The sequence below is a fragment of the Mustelus asterias genome, chromosome 9 (genome assembly GCF_964213995.1).
Source record: "Mustelus asterias chromosome 9, sMusAst1.hap1.1, whole genome shotgun sequence".
In the NCBI taxonomy this organism is placed as follows: domain Eukaryota; kingdom Metazoa; phylum Chordata; class Chondrichthyes; order Carcharhiniformes; family Triakidae; genus Mustelus; species Mustelus asterias.
The window spans coordinates 112684636-112711550 of NC_135809.1; the positions used below are offsets into that span (position 1 = coordinate 112684636).

General features: G+C 45.5%; 1 protein-coding gene across 1 annotated transcript in view; it reads left to right on the top strand.

The window, feature by feature from the left end:
* mical2b (microtubule associated monooxygenase, calponin and LIM domain containing 2b) overlaps positions 1-26915 on the top strand; it is a 267163-nt gene that overhangs the window by 151571 nt on the left and 88677 nt on the right. The window contains 4 exon segments of the mRNA XM_078221390.1: positions 4539-4646; positions 7718-7904; positions 9562-9653; positions 14667-15054. Coding sequence (XP_078077516.1) covers positions 4539-4646; positions 7718-7904; positions 9562-9653; positions 14667-15054 — 775 coding nt within the window.

The following is a 26915-nucleotide window of genomic DNA, read 5'->3' on the forward strand; positions in this document are numbered from 1 at the left end:
CCTGTTGGACTTTAACCTGGTGTTGTGAGTCTTTTAACTGTGCCCACCCCTGTCCAAAGCGGCATCTCCACATTATGAGCCAAGGCTTGGCTAGAAATCCCAGGCTGATGTTTCGGTGCATTTCTTGAGGACGTACTGCATTCCACTGTTTCCGAGGCTCCGTCTATCTGCTCAAAGAAAAAGTGTTGTAAAAAGTTCAGACGGCAGTCTTCGAGGACAAGCAGTGAGGTTCTCTTCGTGTCCTGGCCAACATTCCCCCTTTAACCAGCAACACCAAGAACAGATTACCTGGTCATTCACCGCATTGCTGTTTGTGGGATCTTACAGAGCACAAAATGACTGTCACCTTTGCCTACCTAATGGTGACTTCACTGAGTAATTGACTAGCTGTGCAATGCTTTGGGACATTTCTCGGGGATATGAGGTGATGTATTATTGCTAATCTCTCCAATTCTTTCCATATGGGTGCCCCTTTGAAGAATTTGGTTCCAGTGATACTATCCAGCTATGCAAATTAGATCTTCTGGTAAACCAGCTTTAATAAAGTTACTCGGCTGTTCAGTCACCAGTTCCCATTCCCGCCCCAGAGTCAGAGTTCCTGGGTTTGAACTCGGCTTCAGACAGCAGATCCGCCGCTCGGAATTCCTGGTTGATGTCTATGTGTCTGATGGCGGTGGTGACTGAGCCCTCGCCTCGTTTGGGTTGTGGGAGCTCATAAAAGCCCTAACTGACCAGAGAACGATGGCTTGAGAGAAAGATGGCTCTGGCCTTGGAAGGAATGTTGACATTGAGGTCTGTCAGACTGTTAACCAGCCTGAAAAATGGAGAAGGTCTATGGTGCTGAAAGAGACCACTTGGCCTATCATGTCTGTGCTGGCCTAAAAACAAGCCTTGTAGCCTTGCAGGTGCATACCCAGACACCTTTCAAATGAGTTGAAGGTTTCGGCCTCTACTACCCTTCCAGGCAGCGAGTTCCAGACCCCTACCACCCTCTGGGTGAAAAAGAGTTTCCTCATCTCCCCTCTAATTTTTCTACCAGTCACTTTCAATCCGCGTACCCTAGTCACTGACCTCTCTGCTAAGGTGAATAAGCCGTTCCTATTCACTCTATCCAGGCCCCTCGCAATTTTGTACATCTCGCTCAAATCTCCCCTGGGCCTCCTCTGTTCCAAGGAGAACAAGCCCAACCTATTTTTTCAGTCCTGGCAACATCCTTGTAAATCTCCTCTGTACCCTTTCTAATGTAATTACATCCTTTCTTTAATGAGGTGACAAGGACTGCATACAGTAAGTACTCAGGTTGTGGCCTAGCTAATGATTTATACGGTTCCAGTACAACCTTCCTGCTCTTGTATTCCGTACCTGGGCTAACACCGCTCTCCAAACGCACAGTGTGAAAATATGATAACTCTGACACAACAGGGCACTGTTGCTTGACCTTCCTTACCAGTGACTAACATGCACCAGAGAAGCCTTTAAATGCCTGCAAACATTAACACTTGGATAAAATGGGTTAATCTGTTTCATTGAAACCAGTTCCTTAAACAATATTTTAGCTGCTAAACTGGAATGATTGGTTTGGTGGGTTGGAAATGGGAGGATTTTGTTTTTCTTTGCTCCTCCCTCCCTGAACCCAAGTTAAAGATAATAGGTTCTGAAGTGACTAAACAAAAGGCAAGCAGATAACAGTCCTGGGTTAAACAAATGAAACGCCTTGCTAATACAGAAAATAATGGAACTGCTCAGGTCAGGCAGTGGCTGCGGGAAGAGAAATAGCCTTTATTTGAACAGTGCGGCTTTTCCCTGAAGCTGCCTTGGTAGAATGAGCAGAGTGGAAAGCTAGATTGTTATTAATGTGTTTATTTTATGAATGATGTAAGAACAGTGGAAATGGTTGAGTTCATTTCCCGTTCCTCTCGGACGCCTTCCTCTAACTTTGCATGTGCTGCAACAACTGTTGAAATCCTTGTGCATAATTTTGTGGCTGTTATTTGTGACTTTTAAGCCCCAGACAATTGTCTCGGACATCTCCCCGACCTGACGCTAAGATCCCAGCCAGGACGGTAGCCAGGATGCTTCTGAAGCATGGGAATGTGATGGCAGTGGATCAGAGTCCCTGTTACTATCACTGCCCCAGTAATCCCTCGCATACGAGACAGAATTTGGATGTGCTTGACCTACCCCCTGGTTAAATGATCTGTTGACATTCAGCAATTTATGAAAGGGTTTCGAGGAGTGGTCATTATTGCCATCTAGATCCAAAGCCCTTACTCATCATTCCAGTTTTAGAGAGTTAAGATCATATTTAGGAAAAGATCAGCTAGTGCACCAAGGAAGGTGCAACCTCATGATGCCCAGAGCATCCTGACTCATTCCTTCCTCTGTAACCTTCTCAGAGAGGCAGAGTGTAAGATTCATCCGAATTGGCTCTAAGGTGTCCACGCATAAAGTAAAAGTTTACTTATTAGTCACAAGTAGGCTTACATTCACACTGCAATGAAGTTACTGTGAAAATCCTCTAGCCGTCACACTCCGGCATCTGTTCGGGTACACTGAGGAAGAATTTAGCATGGCCAATCTGCACATCTTTGGACTGTGGGAGGAAACCTGAGCACCTGGAGGAAATCCATGCAGACAAGGGGAGAATGTGCAAACTCCACACAGACAGTGACCCAAGGAATCAAACCCAGGTGCCTGGCGCTGTGAGGCAGCAGTGCTAGCTTCTGTGCCACTGTGCCGCCCTGGCATGCTGGCATTAGCAGTGCCTGTCTGGTGAGATTTACCCAACCTTGCAGTGACACCTTGATCTGGCGCGCTGGACTCCAAAGGTTGGGGGGGGGGGGGGATGATGGTCAAGGAGGTTATTGCTCTGCCCAGGTGCCTCTCTGCCACTGTCAGGTTGCAAAGGGAGGGTCCCCCAAGGGTAAGGAGGGCTCGGTCTGGGGGCCAGAGGTTGACCTCAGGTCTCTCCCCTGAGATGGGGGGCTCGTGGCTGAATTGCTCCTTCTAACCCTGGGAAACCTGATGATCACTTTTGACATGGTGATTTCAGGTAGCTCTCTGATCAAAATCTTCATTGTTGTCTGTGAAAGCTTTGAGGTGGCCTGCTCAATTTAATCTCCGTGCCCCCTGGACACCTGGGAGGCTTCCAAATCACAGCAGCACTCCATTCTGCAGAAGGGATTCCCCTTTCTCTCTCTAAGAAGCTGCCAGTGTCAGAAGACCCCTTTGAAGTCCTCTGACTCACAGGAGAAGTCACTTTCACTAGGGAGGATTCCTTTACCCACAGCTGCTCACTCAGCCCTATTCTTTTAACACTACATTTTTCCAGGTCTCTGAGCCTTCCCAGAAGCTGAATTCCATTGCCAACCTTTGATATCCTTTGAAATCCATTGCCAACATTTGAAAACCTTTGTTTTCATTCAATTCCATAGTCCAGTACCTTTAACTAGCCTTTGAGTGGCAGCTTAATTGTTTTTACACAGCATGCTCGAGGTTTGTTTGTATATTTAGCTTTCCCTTCACAGTTGAATGTGTCTGAGGCACCCCCTTCCCCACCCCCATTCCATTGTTCCTAATCTTTATAAATATCCTAGTTCTGCTTGACAGCTGCAGGCAACCTCAAAGCAGCTAAGTGCTTTTACTTCCTCTTTTCTAACTGCAATATTTATAGAAAAAAAGAGGTAAAAACACTTAGCTGCTTTGAGGTTGCCTGCAGCTGTCAAGAAGAACAAAGATGTTTGTAAACATTACGGTTAGGAACAATGGGGTGGGGAGGGGGGTGCTTCAGATGCATTCAATTGTGAAAGGAAAGCTAAATAAACAAACCTCAAGCATGCTGTGTAAAAACCATTAAGCTGTCAATCAAAGGCTAGTTAAAGGTAGCAGACCATAAAACTGAATGAAAGCAAATATTTTGAAAGGTTGTCAATGGATTTCAAAGGACGTCAAAGGTTGATGATGGATTCAGCTTTCTAGGGAGGCTCGGAGACCTGGAAAGTCCCAGGGCCAACAAGGGGCAACAAACTCCTGGCAAGTTTGTCTCCAATCTCTGCAGGCGATTGAAATATCCAGGAGATCACATGAACTAAATTTTAACTATGAAGACATTTACATTTTACATTCTTTTGAAGAATGCATGACAACCCATTGTATCAATGACCATGGAGGTATTGCCACCAGTTAAGACCTTGTGTCCCATGAATGAGTCAACATCTTCAGATGAGGATTAGGTGGAAAGTGGTGAAAAAGCCAAAGAAATGCTAAGTTTAGCGCTTGTTTTCCTCGCATGTCCAACTGCAGGCTTTGCCTTTTGCGGAGCTGTAAGTGTCCAATTCTGCTCTTTCCATTTCTTGCTTTGTGTTAAGAAATAAAGTTGGATCACAACCTGGTGTAAAATCTGGACATGATTAGCAGACACCTTCTCTGTCTTCACTTGATCTTCAAACAAACTATACTTACTTATCTTCCTTTACCTGATCTGTCTCTCTCTTCTCTTCCCTCTCACTTTCCCTTTCTCTGTTGCCCGTGATGGTTAGATGACAGTGGGGAAAGTATCATCTGTAATTGGAGCAATGGCAGAAATTCTGGTCACGCTTTACCAGACTGATCATAGGCCCAAAGCAGCGGTAATGTCACCTGACTTGGTAAGCTGTGAACTAGGTGAAGTTAGACACGGCTAACTAACCTATAAAATGAAAGCAAAATACTGAGGATGGTGGAAATCTGAAATACAGAATCTGAGAGTGCTGAAGATGCTCAGCTGGTCTGGCAGCATCTGTGAAGAGAGAAAGAGGGAAGAAGTTTCAAGCCAAATATAACTTTTTCAGAACTGAAGGAAGGTAGTAATCTGATGGGTTTAATGCTATTGAAAGTGGGAGGGGGGGAGGGAGGCAGGAAGTACAGTGGGAAAGCCTGGAATAGGTGGGAAAGATTAAATGACAAAGGTAGAATAGAAGGCAAAGGGAATGGTAAAAGTTGTGGCTCAGCATCAAAGCATTTGTCCAGATAGGGTGTAAAAGGCAGAATAATGAACAGCTCTGTCTAAAAGCAAAAATACATGAAAAACAAGATCATCACATGGCAAAAAAACAGAATTAAAATGAGAGACAGAGTTCATGGCCTGAATTCAATGTTAGGCTGTAAAATGCTGAATCAGAATGTGAGATTCTGTTCCTTGACTTTCACTACAATAGGGAGCAGTGAGTGTGAAAGTAAGGTGGTGAATTATAATGACATGCTAACAAGAGCTTGGCAGGTTGGGTTGAGTTGAACACCTCCACTCAGTCTGCATCAAGACCCCGAGCCTCCTGTCATTTTTTCTTTTTAACTCACGACCTTGTTGTCTCACTCACATTTCTGTCCTCGTCCTGCTGCAGAGTTCCAGTGAAGCTCAACACAAGCTCGAGGAACGGCATCTCACATTCCGATTCAGTGTTTTACAGTCTGGACTCAACACTGAATTCAACAGTTTCAGGCCATGAACTCTGCCTCTCATTTTGATTCTGGTTTTTTTTGCCATGTGATGATCTTGTTTTTCATGTATTTTTGCTTTCAGACAGAGCTGTTCATTATTCTGTCTTTCACACTCTCTCTGGATCAATGCTTTGATTCTGAGCCACAACTATTACCATTCCCTTTGCCTTCTGTTCCATCTTTGTCATTTAATCACTCCCGCCCTCTATCCTATTTCAGGCTTTGTCTTTTGTCCCCCCCCCCCCCCCCCCCCCCCTCTTGAGAGCATAAAACACATCACATTTCTACTTTCCTTCAGTTTTGAAGAGTCACAGAATCCCTGCAGTGCAGAAGGAGGCCATTCAGCCCATCAAGCCTGCACTGAATTGGACTCGAAACATTAACTCTTTTTCTTCACAGATGCTGCCAGACCTGCTGAGTATTTCCAGTCCTGTGTTCTTATTATTGCTAACTAACTGTGAAATTGTGGTCAGAGTAAAGGATAACTTCTGATCTATTTGACAGATCAAGATAGGATTGCGCAATGTTAATACTGAAGATTGCTAATTTCGCTGCGAAATATGCTTTTGCAATAAGATTACTGCTTTATATGATTATACCTAATGGCATAACTTACTCTGATTTTAGTCTGATGATATAAATTATTCCCAGTGATGGTATTGTACTGACCTTAACCAAATTTACCTGAAGAAACATAGATTCTTAAACAATGATTCTATTAAGTTAATGGAGGGCAGCACTTTTAATGAATGGATGGTAGATTGTCAACCTTGAACAATAGTTTGTACCCAGAAATGTTAGTCTTAACTCAGGGGGTTGCATTTATCTGAGGTAGAGGTTTGTGGTTCCAGGTCACACTCCAAGGACATGAACCCATAATCTCGGCTGCCACTTCCAGTGCAGTATCAAGTGAGTGCTACACTGTTGGAGATGCTGACTTTCAGTTGAAACATTAAACTGAGAACCCACCTACCCATCCCATCGTCCCACAGACAACAAAACTGTCAGCTTAGGAGATGGGACAGGATTTGGGGATCTTGGTGCAGAGTTGGAAGGGACTGGGGGCGAAACTAAGGCCGGGTCCTGCCCAAAATTCCTGCCAAGAGTTAATAGACTTTTGGCTGTCTCTCCATCTCACTCCCAATGTTGCCCATCATGGGTGGCACCAGAAAATCCCGGCCCAAATAACTGTTGAGATGGACTTTGTATTCAAGCCATCACTAAGGCCGCTTGTTCCCATCTCTATACATCACTCGTCTGCTGTTGGAACTTTCACTCGTGTTTTTGTTACCTCTAAGCTTGACTATTGCCCACACTCCTGGCTGGGCACCCACATTCTAACACCAACCAAAACTCTATTGCCTGTATCTTAACTTGCGCCAAGTCCCATCCCTGTATTATGCCTGTGCTCACTGACATAAATTAATTCCTTGTCAAGCAATGTCTTGATTTTAACATTTTGTTTTCAATTCTCTCCATATCCTCAACCCTCCCTATCCCTGTAATCTTCTCCTGCCCCACAACCACTAAAATCTCGGCACTCCTCCAATTCTGGCCCCTCCTGCATCACCAATTTTAATCTCTCCACCGAGAGCGGCCACACCTTCAGTTGCCTAGGACCAAAACTCCCTCCCTACACCTCTCTACCTTGCTTCCGTCCTTTAAGGCATTCCTTATAACTTATCTCTTCTGACTTAATAGCTCCTTATATGGTGTCATACTTTGTTTTATAATGCCCCTGTGAAATATCTTGGGGTGTTCTATACATGTAAATACTGTTGTTGTTGAATGAAAATTACCTGGTGGCATTTTTCAAATAACAGCAAGAAATTTGCCTGGTGTCCTGACCAACACTCCACTCTCAACCAAAATCATCAACCATAATACGGATTAACTGGTCATTCACCTTACTGCTGTTTCTGGGATCTTGCTGTGCAAAGTTTAGCTGATGGGTTTGCCGTTGACCGGACACTCTGCTTATCCTGTGTTAATGTGGTGAATCTCCGATCTGATGCAACTTCAGCCAAATATTCCCGGCCCCAGCTGGTGGGAAACACGTGGGTATTTGATAAGGTATCAGTTGGTGCCCACTCACCATCAAGGAACAAGTGCCCTTGGTAAGATTGTCATGACAGCCTGGCCGAGCTGAGGGGAAGAGAGGGGAGAAAATTGGTCGGGATGGGGTAGAAACGTGAAGCTAATGCACCATTTGTAACTCACTTGGATCTTTCTCACCCTGCAGGGGTCTCTGCGGAAGGAGTTCCCCCAGAATCTCGGGGGCAGTGATATCTGCTACTTCTGTAAAAAGCGAGTTTACGTCATGGAGCGATTGAGTGCGGATGGTAAATTCTTCCACCGAGAATGCTTCAAGTGTGACTTCTGTTCCACCACGCTGCGACTCGGAGCCTATGCTTTCAGTGTGGAGGAAGGTAATCGCAATTTCCCCTCCCCCCGCCTCCCACCTTCAACCCCTCCATCAGCCACTTGTAAACTAAGGTTGCATAGACGAGGCTTGTTTTACCTTAAGTGTGGGACGATTAGGAGGCTATCTAATTGGGGCAGGTTGTTTTTTTAATGGTTTGGTAGGGTAGATAAAGAGTGAAAATATTTCTCCTTGTGCGCAGAGTCCAAACAAAAGGGCAAATCTTAAAATTAGAACTAGGCCGGGTAGGGATGAGATCAGGAAGTACTTCTTCACACAAAAGTCAGTGAAAATCTGGAACTCTTTTCCCCCTCCCACCCACAAAAACTGCTGAGGTTGTGGGGGCGAGGGTCAAAATTGCAAAATGGAGATTGATAGGTTTTTGCTGGGTACGGCGATTAAGAGTTGAAGAGCCGTGACAGATAAATGGAGTTGAGATACAGATCAGCAGTTGAATGGTGGAACAAGCTTAAGAAGCTGAATGAATGGCTTCCTCCTGTTCCTATGTTTCTTATCTACTCTGATATGTGAAGGTAATGTTCCTTGTTACCCTTTTCGAGAGAGGGAGAAATCCGATCCTGTTTCTGGCTGTAGTGAATATTACTCTGCGGAAGAGGGAGGTACCCGGAAAAATAAATTGTGTTCAGCAGAGTCAGGTTCCAATTTTGTCTGACGGGGTCAGAGAGGAATTTCTCACTTTGGCAACTAGAATCGAAGAGGACAAATTACAGCATTATGGGGAACATAATTGATCAGTGGGATCAATTGGATGGCTCCTTCAAAAGAGCTAGTCATGCAGGAGGGGCTGAATGGCCTCCAATGTGCTGTGGGAAGGGATGGGGTGGAGTTCCTACCTAGACATTTTTTAACAGCCTTCTCAACTGGTTCTGTCATCCTCGATGGTTTGTGTACTTCTCTCTGTTCCTGTACCCCCTTTAACATTGGACCATTTACTTCACATTACCTCTCCTCATTCTTCCTACCAAAATACCTGATTTCACACTGTGAAATTTCATCTGCTATGTGTCTGTCCATTTCGTGGAGACCACTCCATCTGACGAAGGAGCAGCGCTCCGAAAGCTTATGGTATTTGCTACCAAATAAACCTGTTGGACTTTAACCTGGTGTTGTGAGACTTCTTACTCTGTCCATTTCACCAGCCGGTCTGTGTCCTCCTCAAGTTTGTTACTACCCTCCAAGCCATTTATTGCATTTCTGAGTTTCATGTCTTCTGCAAACATTGAAGACGTGCCCTGTGCACACGAGCCCAGGTCGTTAGCAGAAATTCTCAATACTCTTCACAAAAGTGCTGCACAAGGGGTCACTTTGAGCTTTCAACATTGAGATCCAAAACTTTGTGCTTGGTGAGTATAATCGAGGGATTTGGTGTGAATCGAATCATGGAGCATACCCCAAGGACTAAATTTTGGGCAAACAAGATTCATACAAGAAAGGAAAATCAGTTTCTCCTTCCAAACCAAAATACGTATTACCCTTTAGAGAGATCTATTAGGTTTGGCTTGAATATCTTTGAGAGCCTTTCTGCTGTCGTGCTGTGATTCCGTCACTGCGCTAACAAGAGGCTCCAGTTATTCTACGCTGCAATCTGTTACTCTTTGGTTTGCTGTTTTAATGTGACTTAACCTGACCTTTTGCTCACTTAGGAAAGTTTTACTGCAAACCTCACTTTACTTACTGTAAACTGAATAACAAGGCAAGGAAGAGGAGGAATCATCCAACAATATCGCACAGAACGGTAGGGACCTTCTCACCAGCACCTTGTATCATAAGAATCTCATAAATAGAGGATGTCATGCCACTGAGTGCAATGTCTACCATGTTCCCTTCCTTCCAAGTCCAAATAAGCATTATCTCAAGCTTGGGTGTGTGGAAACCCTTGAAGATAATAACATAAGAACACAAGAACTAGGAGCAGGAGTAGGCTATCTGGCCCCTCAAACCTGCTCTGCCATTCAATAAGATCATGGCTGATCTTCTCATGGACTCAGCTCCACTTACCCACCTGCTCAGCATAACCCGTAATTCCTTTACTGTTCAAAAATCTATCTTTGCCTTAAAAACATTCAATGAGGTAGCCTCAACTGCTTCACTGGCAGGGAATTCCACAGATACACAATCTTTTGGGTGAAAGGTTCTTCCTCAACTCAGTCCTAAATCTGCTCCCCCTTATTTTGAGGCTAAGCCTCCTAGTTCTAGTTTCGCCCACCAGTGGAAATAACCTCCCTGCTTCTATCTTATCTATTCCCTTCATAATTTTACATGTTTCTATAAGATCTCCGCTCATTCTTCTGAATTCCAATGAGTATAGTCCCAGTCTACTCAGTCTCTCCTCATAAGTCAACCCTCTCAACTCTGGAATCAACCTAGTGAATCTCCTCTGCACCCCCTCCAGTGCCAGTATATCCTTTCTCGAATAAGGAGGCCAAAACTGTACACAGCATTATTACATATCAGTACATATTGACCCTATCCTGGGAACTCCTGCTGTAATAGACCACTCACATGTGCCCCTCCCCCGCACCCCCCTGGTCTAGATTGGGAGATGCAGATGAGATTGGGAGAAAAAGTTCCATTGCTTGGGGTGTCTAGACCTATGCAACATAGTCTAAAAGTTAGATTTAATGTTATTAGTTCATGGGGCATGAACATCTCTGCCAAGGGCTCACTGGCAAGGGCAGTGTTTCCTACCCACCCCGAATTATCCTTGAGAAAAGGTTGGTGAATCCCCTTCTTGAACCACTGCGGTCCATGTGATGCAGTTACACCTACTCCTGTTCATGAGTGTGACCCAAGAACAGTGAAGGAACGGTGATATATTTCCAAGGATGATGTATGACTTAGAGGGGAGCTTGTGACTGCTGCCCTTGTCCTTCTAATGGGGAGGTGATGGCCTAGTGGAATTATCGCTAAACTATTAATCCAGAAACTCAGCTAACATTCTGGGGACCCGGGCTCGAATCCCGCCATGGCAGCTGGTGGAATTTGAATTCAATAAAAAATATCTGGGATTAAGAAACTACTGATGACCGTGAAACCATTGTCAATTGTCTGAAAAACCCATTTGGTTCACTAATGTCCTTCAGGGAAGGAAATCTGCCATCCTTCCCCAGCCTGGACTATATGTTGTGACTCCAGAGCCACAGCAATGTAGTTGACTCTCAACTGCCCTTGGGCAACTAAGGATGGGCAATAAATGCTGGCCAGCTAGCGACACCCATGTCCCACGAATTAATGCATAATAAATAAGGTGGAGAAGGCTGTGGGATTAGAAGGTGCTGTTGAAGAAATTGTGACGAGTTGCTACAGAGCAACTTGTAGATGATACAGATTGCTGCCATTGTGCGTTAGTGGTGGATGGAGAATACAGGGGATAGGAGCAGGGATAGACCATATAGTCCATTGAGCCTGCTCTGCCATTCAGTAAGGTCATGGCTAATCTTGTTGTTCAATTCCACTCTCGGCCCACTCCTTGATTCCCTGACAGATAAAAAATCTGTCAATCTCAGCCTTAAATATATTCAGTAATGGAGTAGCCACAGTCTTCCGGGGCAAAGAATTACAAAGATTCACAACCCTTTGAGTGAAGACATTTATCTTCGTGTCAGTCCTGAATGCCTGTCCCCTTATCCTGAAGTAGAATCCCCCGTGTTTTAGATTCCCCAGCCGGTAGTAACAACCTGTGTCTACCCTGTGTCGAGCCCCTTCAGAATCGTGTCTGCTTCACTGAGATCACCTCTCGTTCTTCCAAATTCCAGAGACTATAAACACATTTTACTCGGTCCCTCATCTCAGGGACCAAGCTAGTGAATGTTTGCTGTATTGCCTCCAGTGCAAATGTATTCTTCCTTAAATATGGAGACAAAAACTGCACACAGTGGCCGCAATTCTCCCACCGTGACCCGCAACTTTTCTGGCGGGTCGCAGTGGGAGATATGCGTCACCAGCCTTGTACCGGGATTTGCGCGTGAGCCAGGAACGCATGCGCATCTCCCAGAGCCGGTGAACAGTCACCGGTCAGACCACGCTGGAAACCGGCGGAAAGACAGGTCAGTCATTTGAATCTGTTTTAAATGTATTTTAAATATGTTTAGCAGTTCATTAGCGGGAACTTTCAGGTTCTCATTGAATCTCCCACCCTGCCAGGAGTACTTCATTCCGGCGGGGTTTACACTAGCTCTCCACGTTCGGGGAGCCTGCCGGAATGAAGGGGGGGGGAGCAAATCGGGGCCCCCAGGGGATTAGGCGGTGGGGGGGTGGTGCCCCCTGGGCATGGACACCCTGGCAGTGCCAGCCTGTGCCCCCAACACTGCCCAAGGGGCAAAGTGCCCATGCCCAGGGGGCACCTTGGCACAGCCCACCGGGCATTGGGCAGTGCCAAGGGGGTGGGGCCTATTGTGGGCAGGGCCTAGGGGTGATCGGTGGGGAGGGGGGGCCTGCCAATCTGCAGACAGGATCAGGCCGGGATAGAGGGAGGACAGCGATTGGGGTGGGCTGGGGGTGGGGGGGGGGCCTGCCTCTAGGGGGGTTCTGACCCTGGAGGGGGTCAGCGGAGGGGGGTCTGCCGGGGCGAGGGGGGGTGGGCTGGACATCAGGGTGCTCCAGGGCGGGGGTTCAGGGCTGGCCCGGGAATTGTTGTGGGGGCCACGATCGGGCCGTGGGGGGGTTTGGAGGGGCAGCACTGCAGGGGTCCCGGGCTGGCTAGCGATCGAGCTGGCCAGCAAACGGGGAGACTAACTGATCGGGACCACTGCGCATGCGCAGAGCTCCAGAACTGTCAAACTCCGGCACGAATAGACCCCGCCCCCCTGGGTTTTTAATGAGATTCATGATTGGGACCTCTGCAGTGCACAAAGTGCGGAGATTCAGGTGAGAAGCTGAACTGAGAAAACAGTTGGGATTTAGAACAGTTTTCCCACCAATTCAGCACTTTTGGGAGAATCGCAGCCAGTATTTCAGGTGTGGTGTCAACAAAGCCCTTTACAGTAGCAAGGCTTCTCTATTCCTGTACTTGCAATAGAGGCTAACATGCATTTGTCCTCATTATTGCTCGCTGTACCTGCATGCTAATGCTCTATGTTCCTTGTATGAGCACATCCAAGTCTCTCTGAACATCAACATTCACAAATTTCTCACCTTTTAAAACGCACGCAGATTTTCTATTCTTATGACGAGAGTGAATAACTTCACATTTCCCCACACGAAACTCCTTTTGTGCCATCTCGTTGCACACTCATTTAACCTGTCCACATCTCTTTGCAGCCTCTCTGTCCTCCTCACTGTTTTTATTTATACCTATATTTGTGTCATCAGTAAACTTGGATCCATTACTCTCTGCCTCTTCACTTCAGTCATTAATTTAGATTGTAAATAATTGATTCCCCAACACTGCTCCTTGCTGCATGCTACTATTCATTGCTTGCCAACTTGAAAATATCCCATTTATACCTATTCTATGCCTCCTGACCAATAACAAATCTTCTATCAATACTAATATATTATCCAAGTTCCAAGAGCACTTAGTTTACCTATTAACTTTTTGTGTGGTACCTTATCCAATGCCTTTTGGAAATCCAGACATACAACATCTACTGGTGTCCCTTTGACTACCCTTACATCCTCCTCACGATTTCCCTTTCATAAAACCGTGTTGACTTTGTTTGATCATACTGTGATATTTTAAGTGCATTGTTAAGACTTCCTTAATAATAGATTCCATCATTTTCCCAATGACTGATGTCAGGCTAACTTGCCTAGAGTTCCCTGTTTCCTTTTTCCTCACTTTCTTGAATAGTGAGGTTACTTTTGCTAACTTCCTATCTGCTGGGACTGTCCTAGAATTTAGGAATAAATCACAGAATTGTTACGGTGCAGAAGGAAGCCATTTGGCCCATAGCATAGAATCCTTGCAGTGAAGAAGGAGGCCATTCAGCCCATTGAGCCTGCACTGGCAACAATCCCAATCAGGCCCTATCCCCATGTATTTACTCTGCTAATCCCCTAACACTGAGGGTCAATTTAGCAAGGCCAATCAACCTAACCTGCACATCTTTGGACTGTGGGAGGAAACCCACGCAGACACGGGGAGAACGTGCAAACTCCACACAAACAGTCACCCAAGGTCGGAATGGAACCCGGGTCCCTGGCACTGTGAGGCAGCAGTGGGAACTACTGTGCCACCGTGCCACTCTAATCCACATCTGCCCTGGCTCTCCCAACGAGCATCATGTTTAATGTAGTGGGGGGAGGGAGCCAGTCGAGCTTTGTCCGGGATGGTGTTGAGCTTCTTGAGTGTTGTTGGAGCTGCACCCATCCAGGCAAATGAAGAGTATTCCATCACACTCCTGACTTGTGCCTTGTTGATGCTGGACAGGCTTTGGGGAGTCAGGAAGTGAGTACAGACCATCAAATTCTCAGCCTCCAACCTGCTGTACAGCCATGTTTATATAGCTAGTCCAGTTAAGTTTCTGATGAGTGCACGCTCTGCCCGTGTCTGCGTGGGTTTCCTCCCACAGTCCAAAGATGTGCGGGTTAGGTTGATTGGCCATGATAAATTACACCTTGGTGTCAGGAGATTTAGCAGGGTAAATATGTGGGGTTATGGGGATAGGGCCTGGGTGGAATTGTGGTCGGTGCAGACTCGATGGGCCAAATGTCCTCCTTCTGCACTGTAGGGATTTTGTGATTCTCTTTTTGTCAAACTTCCATTGAACACAGACCCGAGTTGCTGATTTTGTTTTATTTTTTTCAGGGCGAGTCGGTGCCTTCGAGTAAGTCGGATGGCGAGCCTTTGACAAACGCCGAGAGCACTTGCAGCACTAGTTCTTCGCCTGACAAGCCCCCAGGTACCATGACTTCGTTGCCCCGGAGAATCCTCAGCTGGCCACTGCGGGCCACAAGGGCGCTGCTTGACGCCCCCAGGCGCCTGTCTAACTGGATGCATGGTGTTCTGCATGCCACCAGCTGCCACTTGAGGGAGAATGCGTACAATTACGGCTACCTGTATGAGCTGCTAAGTTTGAGTGTGCCTCTGCTGTACGTGCAATACGAGGTTCTCCTACACATGTGTCAAGAAGCAGGCTCGTCACCCGATTACCTGACGGAATGGGTGCACAGCGCCCTGGGGTTTAAAATGAATTGAAGTGCCGTTTACCTTAGCCTAACCCCCTCCTGACAACAGCGTCGGCTTGTGCAGGCGAGATTTTAACGTAAAGTGACAAAACACAATCGTACTGAAAATTATTTATTTAAAATGAGAGCCAGCAGGTCACTGTATTTACAGCGTTGGGCAATCGAACAGCGTACCGGGTACATAGGGGTCTTTGCAATATTGATTTACAGTTGCAGCAATAATCTTTGTGATAATTGTGTTACCAAAACTCCTGTAGGTTTTACAAGATTCAAATTGATGTAATTCTACATTAACTTGTTTACATTTTTGTATCAGGCTGGTTTTCAAAAAGGAAGGATTTTTTTTTTAAATTCCATTCCATGACACGAAATGCAACTTCAGAAAAAAAAAATCCAATGAATATAAATTTCCTCATTTGTTTACGAGCTTAACCAATAAGAGAAGTGGGAAGTGCCTCTAACGAACAATAATGGTTTACTTAATCAGGCAATTATTGTCAATACAACTGGTACAAGGTCCAGTGTAATTAGATTAAGGTTTTCGAATGGGTGAGCAGTCCATTAGACAGACACTTGACATTTTGGTGATGGTTTCAGCCTCCCAGAACGTATCACTGTGCGTTTACGTTGCAAGGATACTCTAGGTGTGAGGCAATATTCGCTCGCACCCATGCTAAAACTGGTGCAAAATTAACCCAGAGTTGGGGGCCTGGCTGGAATCCAAAGTGAGACTCCTCCTCCAGGCAGACTCTACTCCAGACAGACTCTCCTCCCTCCAGCTAGACTGACTGGAGTGTTGCAGGGCCATACGCGGGGACTCTGGGTTTTAGTTTAGTTCAGTTCAAAAGTTACAGCTGCAGCTTCAGTGTGAAGTGAATCCACTGTTGTCAATGTGAATGCAGCGAGTGACCTCTGTTGTGTTGATAAACAACGTGACACTGTTGTGAATGGTTTTAACAATGCTGTGTAGCTTTATTTGAAGCGACTATTCAGGACATTTCTCTTGTGCCTAATGCTGCGGGGTGCCTTTTAAACTGACCGAACACTCGAGGTCTGTGCAATTGTTTTAAATTGTTATTACAAGTTGTGTTTTTGCAGAGTCTGCCAGTAGGACACTTGATCAGTATTTGATTTGTGACGGAACATTGTTCGAATAAACAAAAAAGCTCCTCAGCCAACAGACCAAAAAAGTCAAAGCGAAGTTGACCCTTTGGAGGTCTGAGGTTGAGACACCTGGAATCCCTCCCTCCTTGTTGCTGTAGGGTAGGCAATGGGAAGTTGGGATCCTTTGGTGGGAATCAGAATAGAATCAACATGTATCTGGAAATTTTGGTAACGGGTCGCAATCAGAAGTTGAGCCTTGCACTGACTGGATCTGCAGTTGATATGTTTTTTTAAAAAAGATATATGATCATAAGACAGAGTTGTGTTCTATTATCAGTGCCCTCCTGTTTACTATGACATGTTGAGATTGTATAGTGTTATAATCTCTCTTTCTTTCTTTCTCTGTCTGCCTTTTCCCCATTGCTTGCAACTTATTGCATCTCCATCCGTGCTGCAATGTACTGGGTAAAAATTAGCCTCTCATTAATGATCTTTGGCCATGTCTGTGGACGATAAACTTTTCAGTAAACTCGCATGCCTTGACTGCACCTTGTGCCACCGGACAATGCACGAATCTGGCGGTCCTATTCTTTGCCCTTTAACCTTTCACCGTTCAACAATGCGGTCTTAAACCCCCCCCTCCCCCCCCAAAAAAAATAGTTACCCCCCCCACTTGACAAAGAGGCGAGTTTGGCACTAAATGGCTAAATCCCAGCTAGCTGGTGACGGAAGAGTCAAATAGAAGTCCCCATTACTACTTTTCAATATACTTTAGTAACTTGTAATTTAAAGAAAAGTCAAAGGGTGCCAACCATTTTCTGTCAGGTGATTTATGACGCATGCAAAACACTAATCAGACGCAAGACTTAACTTGAATATCTTTAACATTAGCTGTGCTTAACCGCAATATTACTTTAAATTCACTATATTAAAAGAGAAATGCCAAAATCAAACAAAACTGGAAAAAAATATGAAAAAAAATAATTTCACCAAGGTTTATGTTCTAAATTTGAAAAAAAAAGTCTAAAAAATATATACTTTTCCCAAGACTTGCATTCTGAATTTGAAAAAAATGTGCTAAAAAGTTTTTTTTTAAAGACCTATTTTCCCCCAGATATCTCTTTTTATCTTCTGGGCAACCCTTTAAACTTAACAACACCATCACGGCATGAAAGTCCACCATGTGATGGTTAACTGTGCAAGCTTTGGGTTGTTCATTATAAGTGAGGCTGGTTAATTCCCTCTGCTGATTACTGGGTAAGGGATTTCAGACGCCCATATTGGGGTGCCCTCATACTGACCAGTTTTCACTTGACCTCCCCAAACCAACTTGATCTGGGACTCCTCCTGACTTAACTAGAGACAGCCCTGGCTGGCAATAAGTCTCTTCCTGAGTGGCATTAGTGGACCAAACCACATCTGTACATGAAAAGAAATCCTGTTTTGTGTTAGTGGATTTAATAATGCGGAACATTTTAACTGCTGAAGCACTGTGTGTACTAACAGACTAAAGGAGCTTGCATTGTCTCTACCCACTTTTAATAAGATAAATCGACCCATTATCGCATGACCTACAAAATGCTGATCTTGATTCATAATTAAACTTATTTCCACTTTCAAGCCAGTGCACTATATATTTTCCTGTATCTTCTGTTACAGACTCCACATACCTTTAAAGGATAAGAATCAAAGAATATTTTAATCCCAATTCATCTGAAAAAAGATTTAACAGAAGGGTTCCTATTTCATAACAGAATACAATTAAGGAAAATGTTTGTGAATACATTTTTTTTTTAAAATGTGTAATTTTTTTTAAAAGTCTCACAATCAGTCCTGTATTTTGCACATGATGGAATATGTCAAGAGTTATTTATGAAATCCAAGGCTGTAAGCGGATAATAAATTAAAATAGATGCTTTGTAAAGTATTCTCTGTCTCTTTCTCTTTCTTTCCTGATGAATTTGTTCTCCTGTGAGTTATCTGCTCTCCCCCCCGCCCGTCCCCCCACCCACCCAAAGTCGTGTGTGAGCTCTCGATTGCAAACCCATCAAAAACAGCCGTGAAATAAGTATTGTAACGGGCTTTACTCGTATCATGAGGCAGCGTCACTGATTTGAATGATGTTAGCTCAAGGTTCAGTCATGACTCGATAACGGCGCTGTTGACCAATGTTAAACATAGCTCCAATATAAAAGCTGGAAACCTAAAGGAAAAGCTGAGGATGCTGAAAAATCTCGGCAGTTCTGTGGAGAGAGAAACAGAGTTAATGTTTCACGTTCATGTGACTCCTACACAGACACAAAACGTTAACTCTTGTTTCTCTCACTCTGTCTCCCTGGGAGCTGTCAGACCTGCTGAGCTTTTCCACAGTATTTTCTGTTTTTGTTTTTACTGAACATAGCTCTCCGACATTTTAAATGAGTTAAAATTGGGAATTTAATGGAGACAAGGTCCTTTAGTCAAGTTAAGGTGCCTTCCGGCATCCTCCAGCTTGTTCACCATCTTCTATCCACTCTTGCTGACACATTCACATATATACACAAGGTGCAGCATTCCCATTTTCTTATGTCGACCTTGATACCATTACCTAACTCAAAACTTACCAATCTCAGTCTAGCTGGTTTCAATTGAAATTCATCCATTGTTTTCTGGGGAAGGAGAACTCCAGATTCCCACTAACTTATCATTCCAGGAACTGAGAGAAGATGGACAGGTCAATGTATCCTCCCCCCCCCCCCCCCCCCCCCGCCAACCCACCCTGCACACCCACACCCACCGAAAGAAAATCTCTCCAGTTATTGGTATTAAAATTGTTGCTGGTTGCCTTCCTGCTAAAATCAAACAGAATTCCCCTTTGACAGTGTAGTGCTTCTTCAGTACACCCGCTCTGACAGCACTCCCCTCTGACAGTGCAGTGTCCCCTCAATACTCCCCCTCTGACACTGCAGCACTCCCTCAGTCCTGATCCTCTGACAGTGCAGCACTCCCTCAGTACTGACCCTCTGACAGTGCAGCACTCCCTCAGTACTGACCCTCTGACAGTGCAGCACTCCCTCAGTACTGACCCTCTGACAGTGCAGCACTCCCTCAGTACTGATCCTCTGACAGTGCAGCACTCCCTCAGTACTGATCCTCTGACAGTGCAGCACTCCCTCAGTACTGACCCTCTGACAGTGCAGCGCTCCCTCAGTCCTGATCCTCTGACAGTGCAGCGCTCCCTCAGTACTGATCCTCTGACAGTCCAGCACTCCCTCAGTACTGACCCTCTGACAGTGCAGCACTCCCTCCGTACTGCCCCTCTGACAGTGCGGCACTCCCTCCGTACTGCCCCTCTGACAGTGCGGCACTCCCTCAGTACTGCCCCTCTGACAGTGTGGCACTCCCTCAGTACTATCCCTTCAACACTGCAGCGTTCCTTCAGCACTGCACTGAGGTAGTATTGCACTACTGGATTTAGTGCTCAAGTCTCGGAGTAGAATCTGAGTGGGTTTAATTTTGATACATCAGCCACTTACAGTGTGCTGTTTGTAATATTTATTAATGATCTGGATGAGGGTATAGTTGGGTGGATTAGCAAATTTGCTGATGACACCAAAGTCGGTGGTGTGGTAGACAGTGAGGAAGGGTGTCGTAGTTTGCAGGAAGACTTAGACAGGTTGCAAAGTTGGGCCGAGAGGTGGCGGATGGAGTTTAATGCGGAGAAGTGTGAGGTAATTCACTTTGGTAGGAATAACAGATGTGTTGAGTATAGGGCTAACGGGAGGACTTTGAATAGTGTGGAGGAGCAGAGGGATCTAGGTATATGTGTGCATAGATCCCTGAAAGTTGGGAATCAAGTAGATAAGGTTGTTAAGAAGGCATATGGTGTCTTGGCGTTTATTGGTAGGGGGATTGAATTTAGGAGTCGTAGCGTTATGTTGCAACTGTACACAACTCTGGTGCGGCCGCACTTGGAGTACTGTGTGCAGTTCTGGTCCCCACATTACAGGAAGGATGTGGAGGCTTTGGAGAGGGTGCAGAGGAGGTTTACCAGGATGTTGCCTGGTATGGAGGGGAGATCCTATGAGGAGAGGCTGAGGGATTTGGGATTGTTTTCGCTGGAAAGGCGGTGGCTAAGAGGGGATCTTATTGAAACATATAAGATGATTAGAGGTTTAGATAGGGTGGATAGTGATAGCCTTTTTCCTCTGATGGAGAAATCCAGCACGAGGGGGCATGGCTTTAAATTGAGGGGGGGTAGTTATAGAACCGATGTCAGGGGTAGGTTCTTTACCCAGAGGGTGGTGAGGGATTGGAATGCCCTGCCAGCATCAGTAGTAAATGCGCCTAGTTTGGGGGCGTTTAAGAGATCCGTAGATAGGTTCATGGACGAAAAGAAATTGGTTTAGGTTGGAGGGTCACAGTTTTTTTTTAACTGGTCGGTGCAACATCGTGGGCCGAAGGGCCTGTTCTGCGCTGTAATGTTCTATGTTCTATGTTCTAGTAGTAAGATTCTGCAGTTATGATGTCAAGTCTTATTGGATGCCTGCCATCCACCCCTCCCGAAAGAGGTGAAAATGTGGAATTTTGGAAAAATAAAGTCCAATTTTCTCTAGAGAGAACAGTTAAACAATGTCTTAGGAGAGACATGTTAACCTAACAGCTAGGAGTCACAAGCACACTCCAAACTGCGGATGATGCTATAAAATGTTTCAGGAGAAACATTGCCATGATTGGCTGCTACAGCAGTTAGGTGGGCTGGTGTATTTAGTATTGAGTCATGACTGAATCTAGGTTCCCCTTGCCTCTTGTCACTCTTTGTGACTGTAAAAGAACCCCTGTTCATGCTCACTCACGTCTTCTAACAATAGTGACCAGGCATACACTATTGTTGTTATTAATCTGTCCCCTCCCCTCTTCCTCCTGATGCAGGTGGTCTTGCTGTGGTGAGCTGCATGAGGCTTCTACAAGCAGCTGGTATGATGTTTCCACTGACTCGGGTCTGTTCAGTTCTTGCTTCTGATTTATGGTCTTTCCTTCCTGTCCTGTGTTAAAAGCACGCGGCACTTTCTACAAGTAATTATCCGACTGAAGGTTTACCCTTGTCTCAACCGTGTGACAGAGTGCCCTATGTGCAGGATGTACAGTCATAGAAACATGCGGCACCTTGATGTAGTCATAGAAACGTGGCAACTTCAGCCCATCATTGCCTGTACCAGTTCTTGGAAAGGGCTATCCAACGGTTCCCACTTCCCTGCTCCTTCTCCATAGCCCTGTAAAGATTCAAGTATTTTAACAATATTTGAAAATTGTTCTTGAATCTCCTTCCACGGCGATATTAGAAAGTGCAGTCCAATCTTTACAAGCCACTGTCTCATGCCAACTATCTTAAATATAGGGTTGTAGGGTTTCTATGATTTCTATGAAATATGTGCCTTTTTATTTTTGACCCTCCTGCCACTGGAAACAGTTTCTGATTATTTACTCTGTAGAAGCCTTTCACAATTTTGAACGGTTCCATTTGGTGGCACAGTGGTTAGCACTGCTGCCTCAATTGTATGTCAGCAGACTCGATCGATTCAGCCACTGGATTGTCCCTCAGTCCATAAACCTCATGGCATAAGATCTCAAACAAAACATGCTAATCCTTTGGGTGCCACGGTGGCCCAGTGGTTAGCACTGCTGCCTCACAGTGCCAGGGACCCAGGTTCAATTCCAGCCTCGGGTGACTGTCTGTGTGGAGTTTGCACATTCTCCCCGTGTCTGCGTGGGTTTCCTCCGGGTGCTCCGGTTTCCTCCCATAGTCCAAAGATGTACAATTTGGGTCGATTGGCCTTGCTAAATTGCCCGTTAGTGTCCCAAGATGTGTAGGTTAGATGGATTAGCCATGGGAAATGTGCGGGGAGTGGGCTTGGGTAAGATAATCTGCCAGAAAGTCAGTGCAGACTCGATGGGCTGAATGGCCTCTTCTGCACTGTAGAGATTCTATGATTGTTAAATCTCCCCATCAGCCTTTCTGTTTTAAGGAAAACAATCCCAGCTTATTCATATATATTGATAGAATCCTATAGTGCAGAAGAAGCCATTCGCCCATCAAGTCTACACCGACCACAATCCCACCCAGGCCCTATTCCCATAACCCCATGCACTTGCCCTAGCTCGTCCCCTTTTCACTAAGGCGCAATTTAGCATTGCCAATCTACCTAACCCTCACATCTTTGGACTGTGGGAGGAAACCGCAGCACCCGGAGAAAACCCACGCAGACGCGGGGAGAACGTGCAAACTCCACACAGACAGCGGACCCAAGCTGGGAATCAAACCCAAGTCCCTGGCACTGTGAGGCAGCAGTGCTAAGCACTGTGCCACCGTGCCGCCCCTCCAGTCTCTCTAAAGGGCCCCATCGCTGCACCCACTCCAAGACCTCGACATCGTTCCTCGAATGTGACGCCCAGAATTAGGGACAATTACTCCAGCACAGTTATTCCTTGATTATGGTATTGACCACAGGAGACCATGAAAGGACCACATGACTCAAGAAGTCACTCAGTGCCACTGAGCAATAAATGCCAGCCTTGCCAGTAATGTCCACATCTGTGAATGAATACAGAACAAAACCACCATGTGATTGTGACCAATGGATTTATTTCTGAATGAGCAATGTAAAAGAAGTGGATCAAGATCCTGAGAATGCATCACTCAAAAAAAACCAAATCAAATACCAGTGGTTCACAAGGGGTTAAATGTTCACATTTAAGAGCATTGTTCTGGCAATATTTAATTAATGTTGGGGGGTGACAGAATGGTGCCAGATAGTGTTAGTGTAACTGGACTAGCATTCCAGAGGATCAAATCCCACCATGTGGAATTCAATAAGATTAATAATATCTGGAATTGAAAGCTAGCCTCAGTAATGGTGACCTTGAAACTACCATTCAATGTTCCAACAAAACCATCTTTTCTTACATATTCATTCATGGGACTTGGGAATCATTTATTGTCCATCCCTAGTTGCCTTTGAATTGAATGGCTTGCTGGGTCATTTCAGAGGGCATGTAAGAGTCAACCAAATTGCTGTGGGTCTGGAGTCACACATATAGAAACATATAAGATAGGAGCAGGAGGAGGCCATTTGAGCCTGCTCCGCCATTCAGCACAATCATGGCTGATTGTCCAACTCAATAGCCTAATCCTGCTTTCTCCCCATGTAGGCCAGACCAGATAAGGACAGCAGATTTCCTTCCCTAACGCACATTTGAGAACCAGATGGGATTTTATGACAATGTTTTCATGGCCATTATTAGACTTTTAATTCCAGGTATTTATTGAATTCAAAGTTCGCCATCTGCTGTGGTGGGATTTGAACCCGCATCCCTGGAGCACTAACCTGGGTCTGTGGATTACTAGTCCCAGTGAAAATACCACTACGCTGTTGCCCAGCCCCTTTCTCCATCATTTTCCATTTCTTCCTCAATCCTTCAATCTCGTTGGTTCAGGAGATACGACTGTTGCTCCCGCCATTCACTAAGGTCCCAGTTGTCCCGGTGGCCTTGCTGCGCCCGTTATCAGCTCACAGTCACAGCCAGTTACAGGACATTAACAGTTGGAGCTGCAGGCTGAAGACAAAGGTCTAAATTACAGGGCAGGAAGTGAGATGCCTCACTCCAGAAAGATCCGGGCCAATGTTTTCATTCAGAGGGAGAAAAAACACATGAGTGGGAAGGTGGGGGAGGGGGGGGGGGTGTAGTTTTAGTTTCTTTACTCGAGTTGGCTGAATCTCATGGAAGATCACTGCTGTCACCTATAGTTTGTTCTGATCAGATATTGATTACTTAAACAATAAGACAATCCCCTTGTAAGGAGAATAAAGAACAACACAGCATAGGAACAGGCCCTTCGGCCCTCCAAGCCCACGCCGATCACGTTGTCCTATCGAGACTAACCGCTTGTATCCCTCTATTCCCCGTCTGTTCATGTATCTATCAGGTAAGCCTTAAATGTCGCTAACGTATCTGCCTCAACCACCTCCCTTGACAGTGCATTCCAGGTCCCCACTATAAGACATAGGAGCAGAATTAGGCCACTCGGTCCATCGAGTCTGCTCTGCCATTCAATCATGGCTGATATTTTTCTCATCCCTATGCTCCTGCCTTTTCCCCATAACCCCTGATCCCCTTATTAATCAAGAACCAATCTATCTCTGTCTTGAAGACACTCGATGACCTGGCCTCCACAGCCTTCTGCGGCAAAGAGTTCCACAGATTCACCACTCTCTGGCTGAAGAAATTGTTCCTCATCTCTGTTTTAAAGGATCGTCCCTTTAGCCTGAGGTTGTGCCCTCTGGTTCTAATTTTTCCTACTAGTGGAAACCATCCTGTGTAAAAAAAAAACCTCCCCCCGCACATCTCCACTGAACCTTTCCCTCCTTACCTTGAACTTGTGGCCTTTTGTTATTATCATCTCTGTCCTGGGAGAAAGCTTCCAACTCTTCACCTATCTATACCTCTCATAATTTTTATTATGAGGGGTATAGATAGGGTGAACAGTTGGAAGGCTGCAATAAAAACCAAACCATGGCCAAGCTTGTTCTCTTCCTTCCTTCCTTTCCCCCCGCCCCCCACCCAACCCAAAGACAACCTTTCACAAGATGCAATGGGCAAGTATAATTATTGCTAACAAAGGCTAGGGGTAAAATATACAGAAATGTTTACAGAACAATTTGACTTGTGCAGCAAGACCTTGAGAGGCTGAATCTCCCAGAGTTGTAACTTTGTTTAAGCACAGGAAGGCAATGGGAGGGAGGGAGTTTTAGTTTCGGAGAATATCGCTGCTGTCATCTATAATTCATTCTTTCTCTTCACCTCGAATATTTACCTGACATTCTCCATTCCAATCATTCAAGAAAAAATTTTTGATTGCATAAACAATAAGGCATTTCTTTCCGCATAGTCATGCATCCTGCCATCCTATTTTAATTTATTTAGAATTCCATTCACATTGCGGACGATGCTCCCAGTTGCAGATGCTGTGCCTTTGGAGTCTTTTGGGTTAAGCAGATTTCCCATTTGGTGTGGACCTAAAAGATTCCACACATTTTTGAAGAGGTGTCCTCGCCAATAATCACACCTCAACCGACATCAACTGAAAAAAAAATCTTGATCGTGGATTTCATTGTGGGGATTTAGAATCATAGAATCCCAACAGCGCAGAATGAGGCCATTCGACCCATCGAGCATTCACCAATTCTCCAACAGAGCATCTTACCCAGGCCCCTCTCTGCCATTGCCCCACATATTTACCCCATTAATCTCCCTAACCTACACATCTTGGGACACTAAGGGGCAATGTAGCATAGCCAATCCGCCTAACCTATGCATTTTTGGACTCTGGGAGGAAACCGGAGCACCCGGAGGAAATCCACGCAGAAGTGGGGAGAATGTGCAAACTCCACGCAGACGCAGGAAGAATGTGCAAACTCCACACAGACAATGACCCAAGGCCAGAATCGAACCCAGGTCCTTGGTGCTATGAGGCAGCAGTGCTAACCACTGTGCTACCGTGCTGCCCTAAGCACCTTGCTGAGCACCAATTGGCTGTCACGTTTCCTACATCACAACAGGGACAAGATTTCACTGGCTGTGAAGCGTTCTGGGACATGAAAGGTTCTTTTGTGAAATTTCAGACAGTAATGTAACTGCCACAACCTTTCATCTTTTACATGCTTACCTCTGACATTCAGTTCCCCCCGTCACGGCTTCTAACTCTTCCTGTTACTCCTCTTGAGTTTATTAAATTTGGCAGAAGGACAGACATTCCAGGGTGATGGGCTCAGTCACTTTATCTCTCAGAGATAACACCTCCAGGCTCCCAGCCAGTCTGCCAGCTGGATATTACAAGACATGGACTTGTGAACAAAGTGTGATTTTCTGCCCTGGTTTTGATGCTGATCCAGCTGTGCAGTAATTGCTTTTCTGGACGAGTCATCAGAGGCCTGGACTTAGTGACCCAGAGAAAGTGGGTTCATAGAATCCCTTTGGTACAGAGGGAGGCCATTCAGCCCATCAATCCTGCACCAACAATAATCACACCCAGGCCCTATTCCCCGCAACCCCACATATTTACCCTCCTAATCCCCCTGACACTAAGGGCAATTTAGCGTGGCCAATCCACCTAACCCGCACATCTTTGGAGAAAGCTGGAGCACCTGGAGGAAACCCATGCAGACACGGGGAGAACGTGTAAACTCCACACAGACAGTCACCCGAAGCTGGAATCGAACCCGGGTCCCTGGCGCTGTGAGGTAGCAGTGCTAACCACTGTGCCACCGTGCCGCCCATAAGGAGCTCAAATGGAAGCTTGAGCAGTTACATTCAGATTCAAAAAGTAATCTGGATTTAAAAGGTTGGTCTTAGTATGAGAGGCCATGAAGATGTCGGATTGTTATGATCAACCCAACGGGTTCACAAATGTCCCATTAGGAGAAGAAACCCATTATCCTTACCCAGTCTGGCCCTTATATATGACTCCAGACCCACACCAGCGTGGTCTTAGTTTTAGCTGACCTGGAAGTGGCCAGTGACACACTCAATTGTGACAAATCAGGGCAACTGGGAATGGGCTGGCCTTGCTAGTCATGGCCAGAATGGATAAAAGTTAAACCAACTGGAATCAGTAGCAGTATTTACTATGCTGCTGGACATATTTTTGCTGCCTTTCCTCGTAACGTTGCTAGTTCACGCTCACATATAAAATCAGAATCACAGAATCATACATCACAGGAAGAGGCCA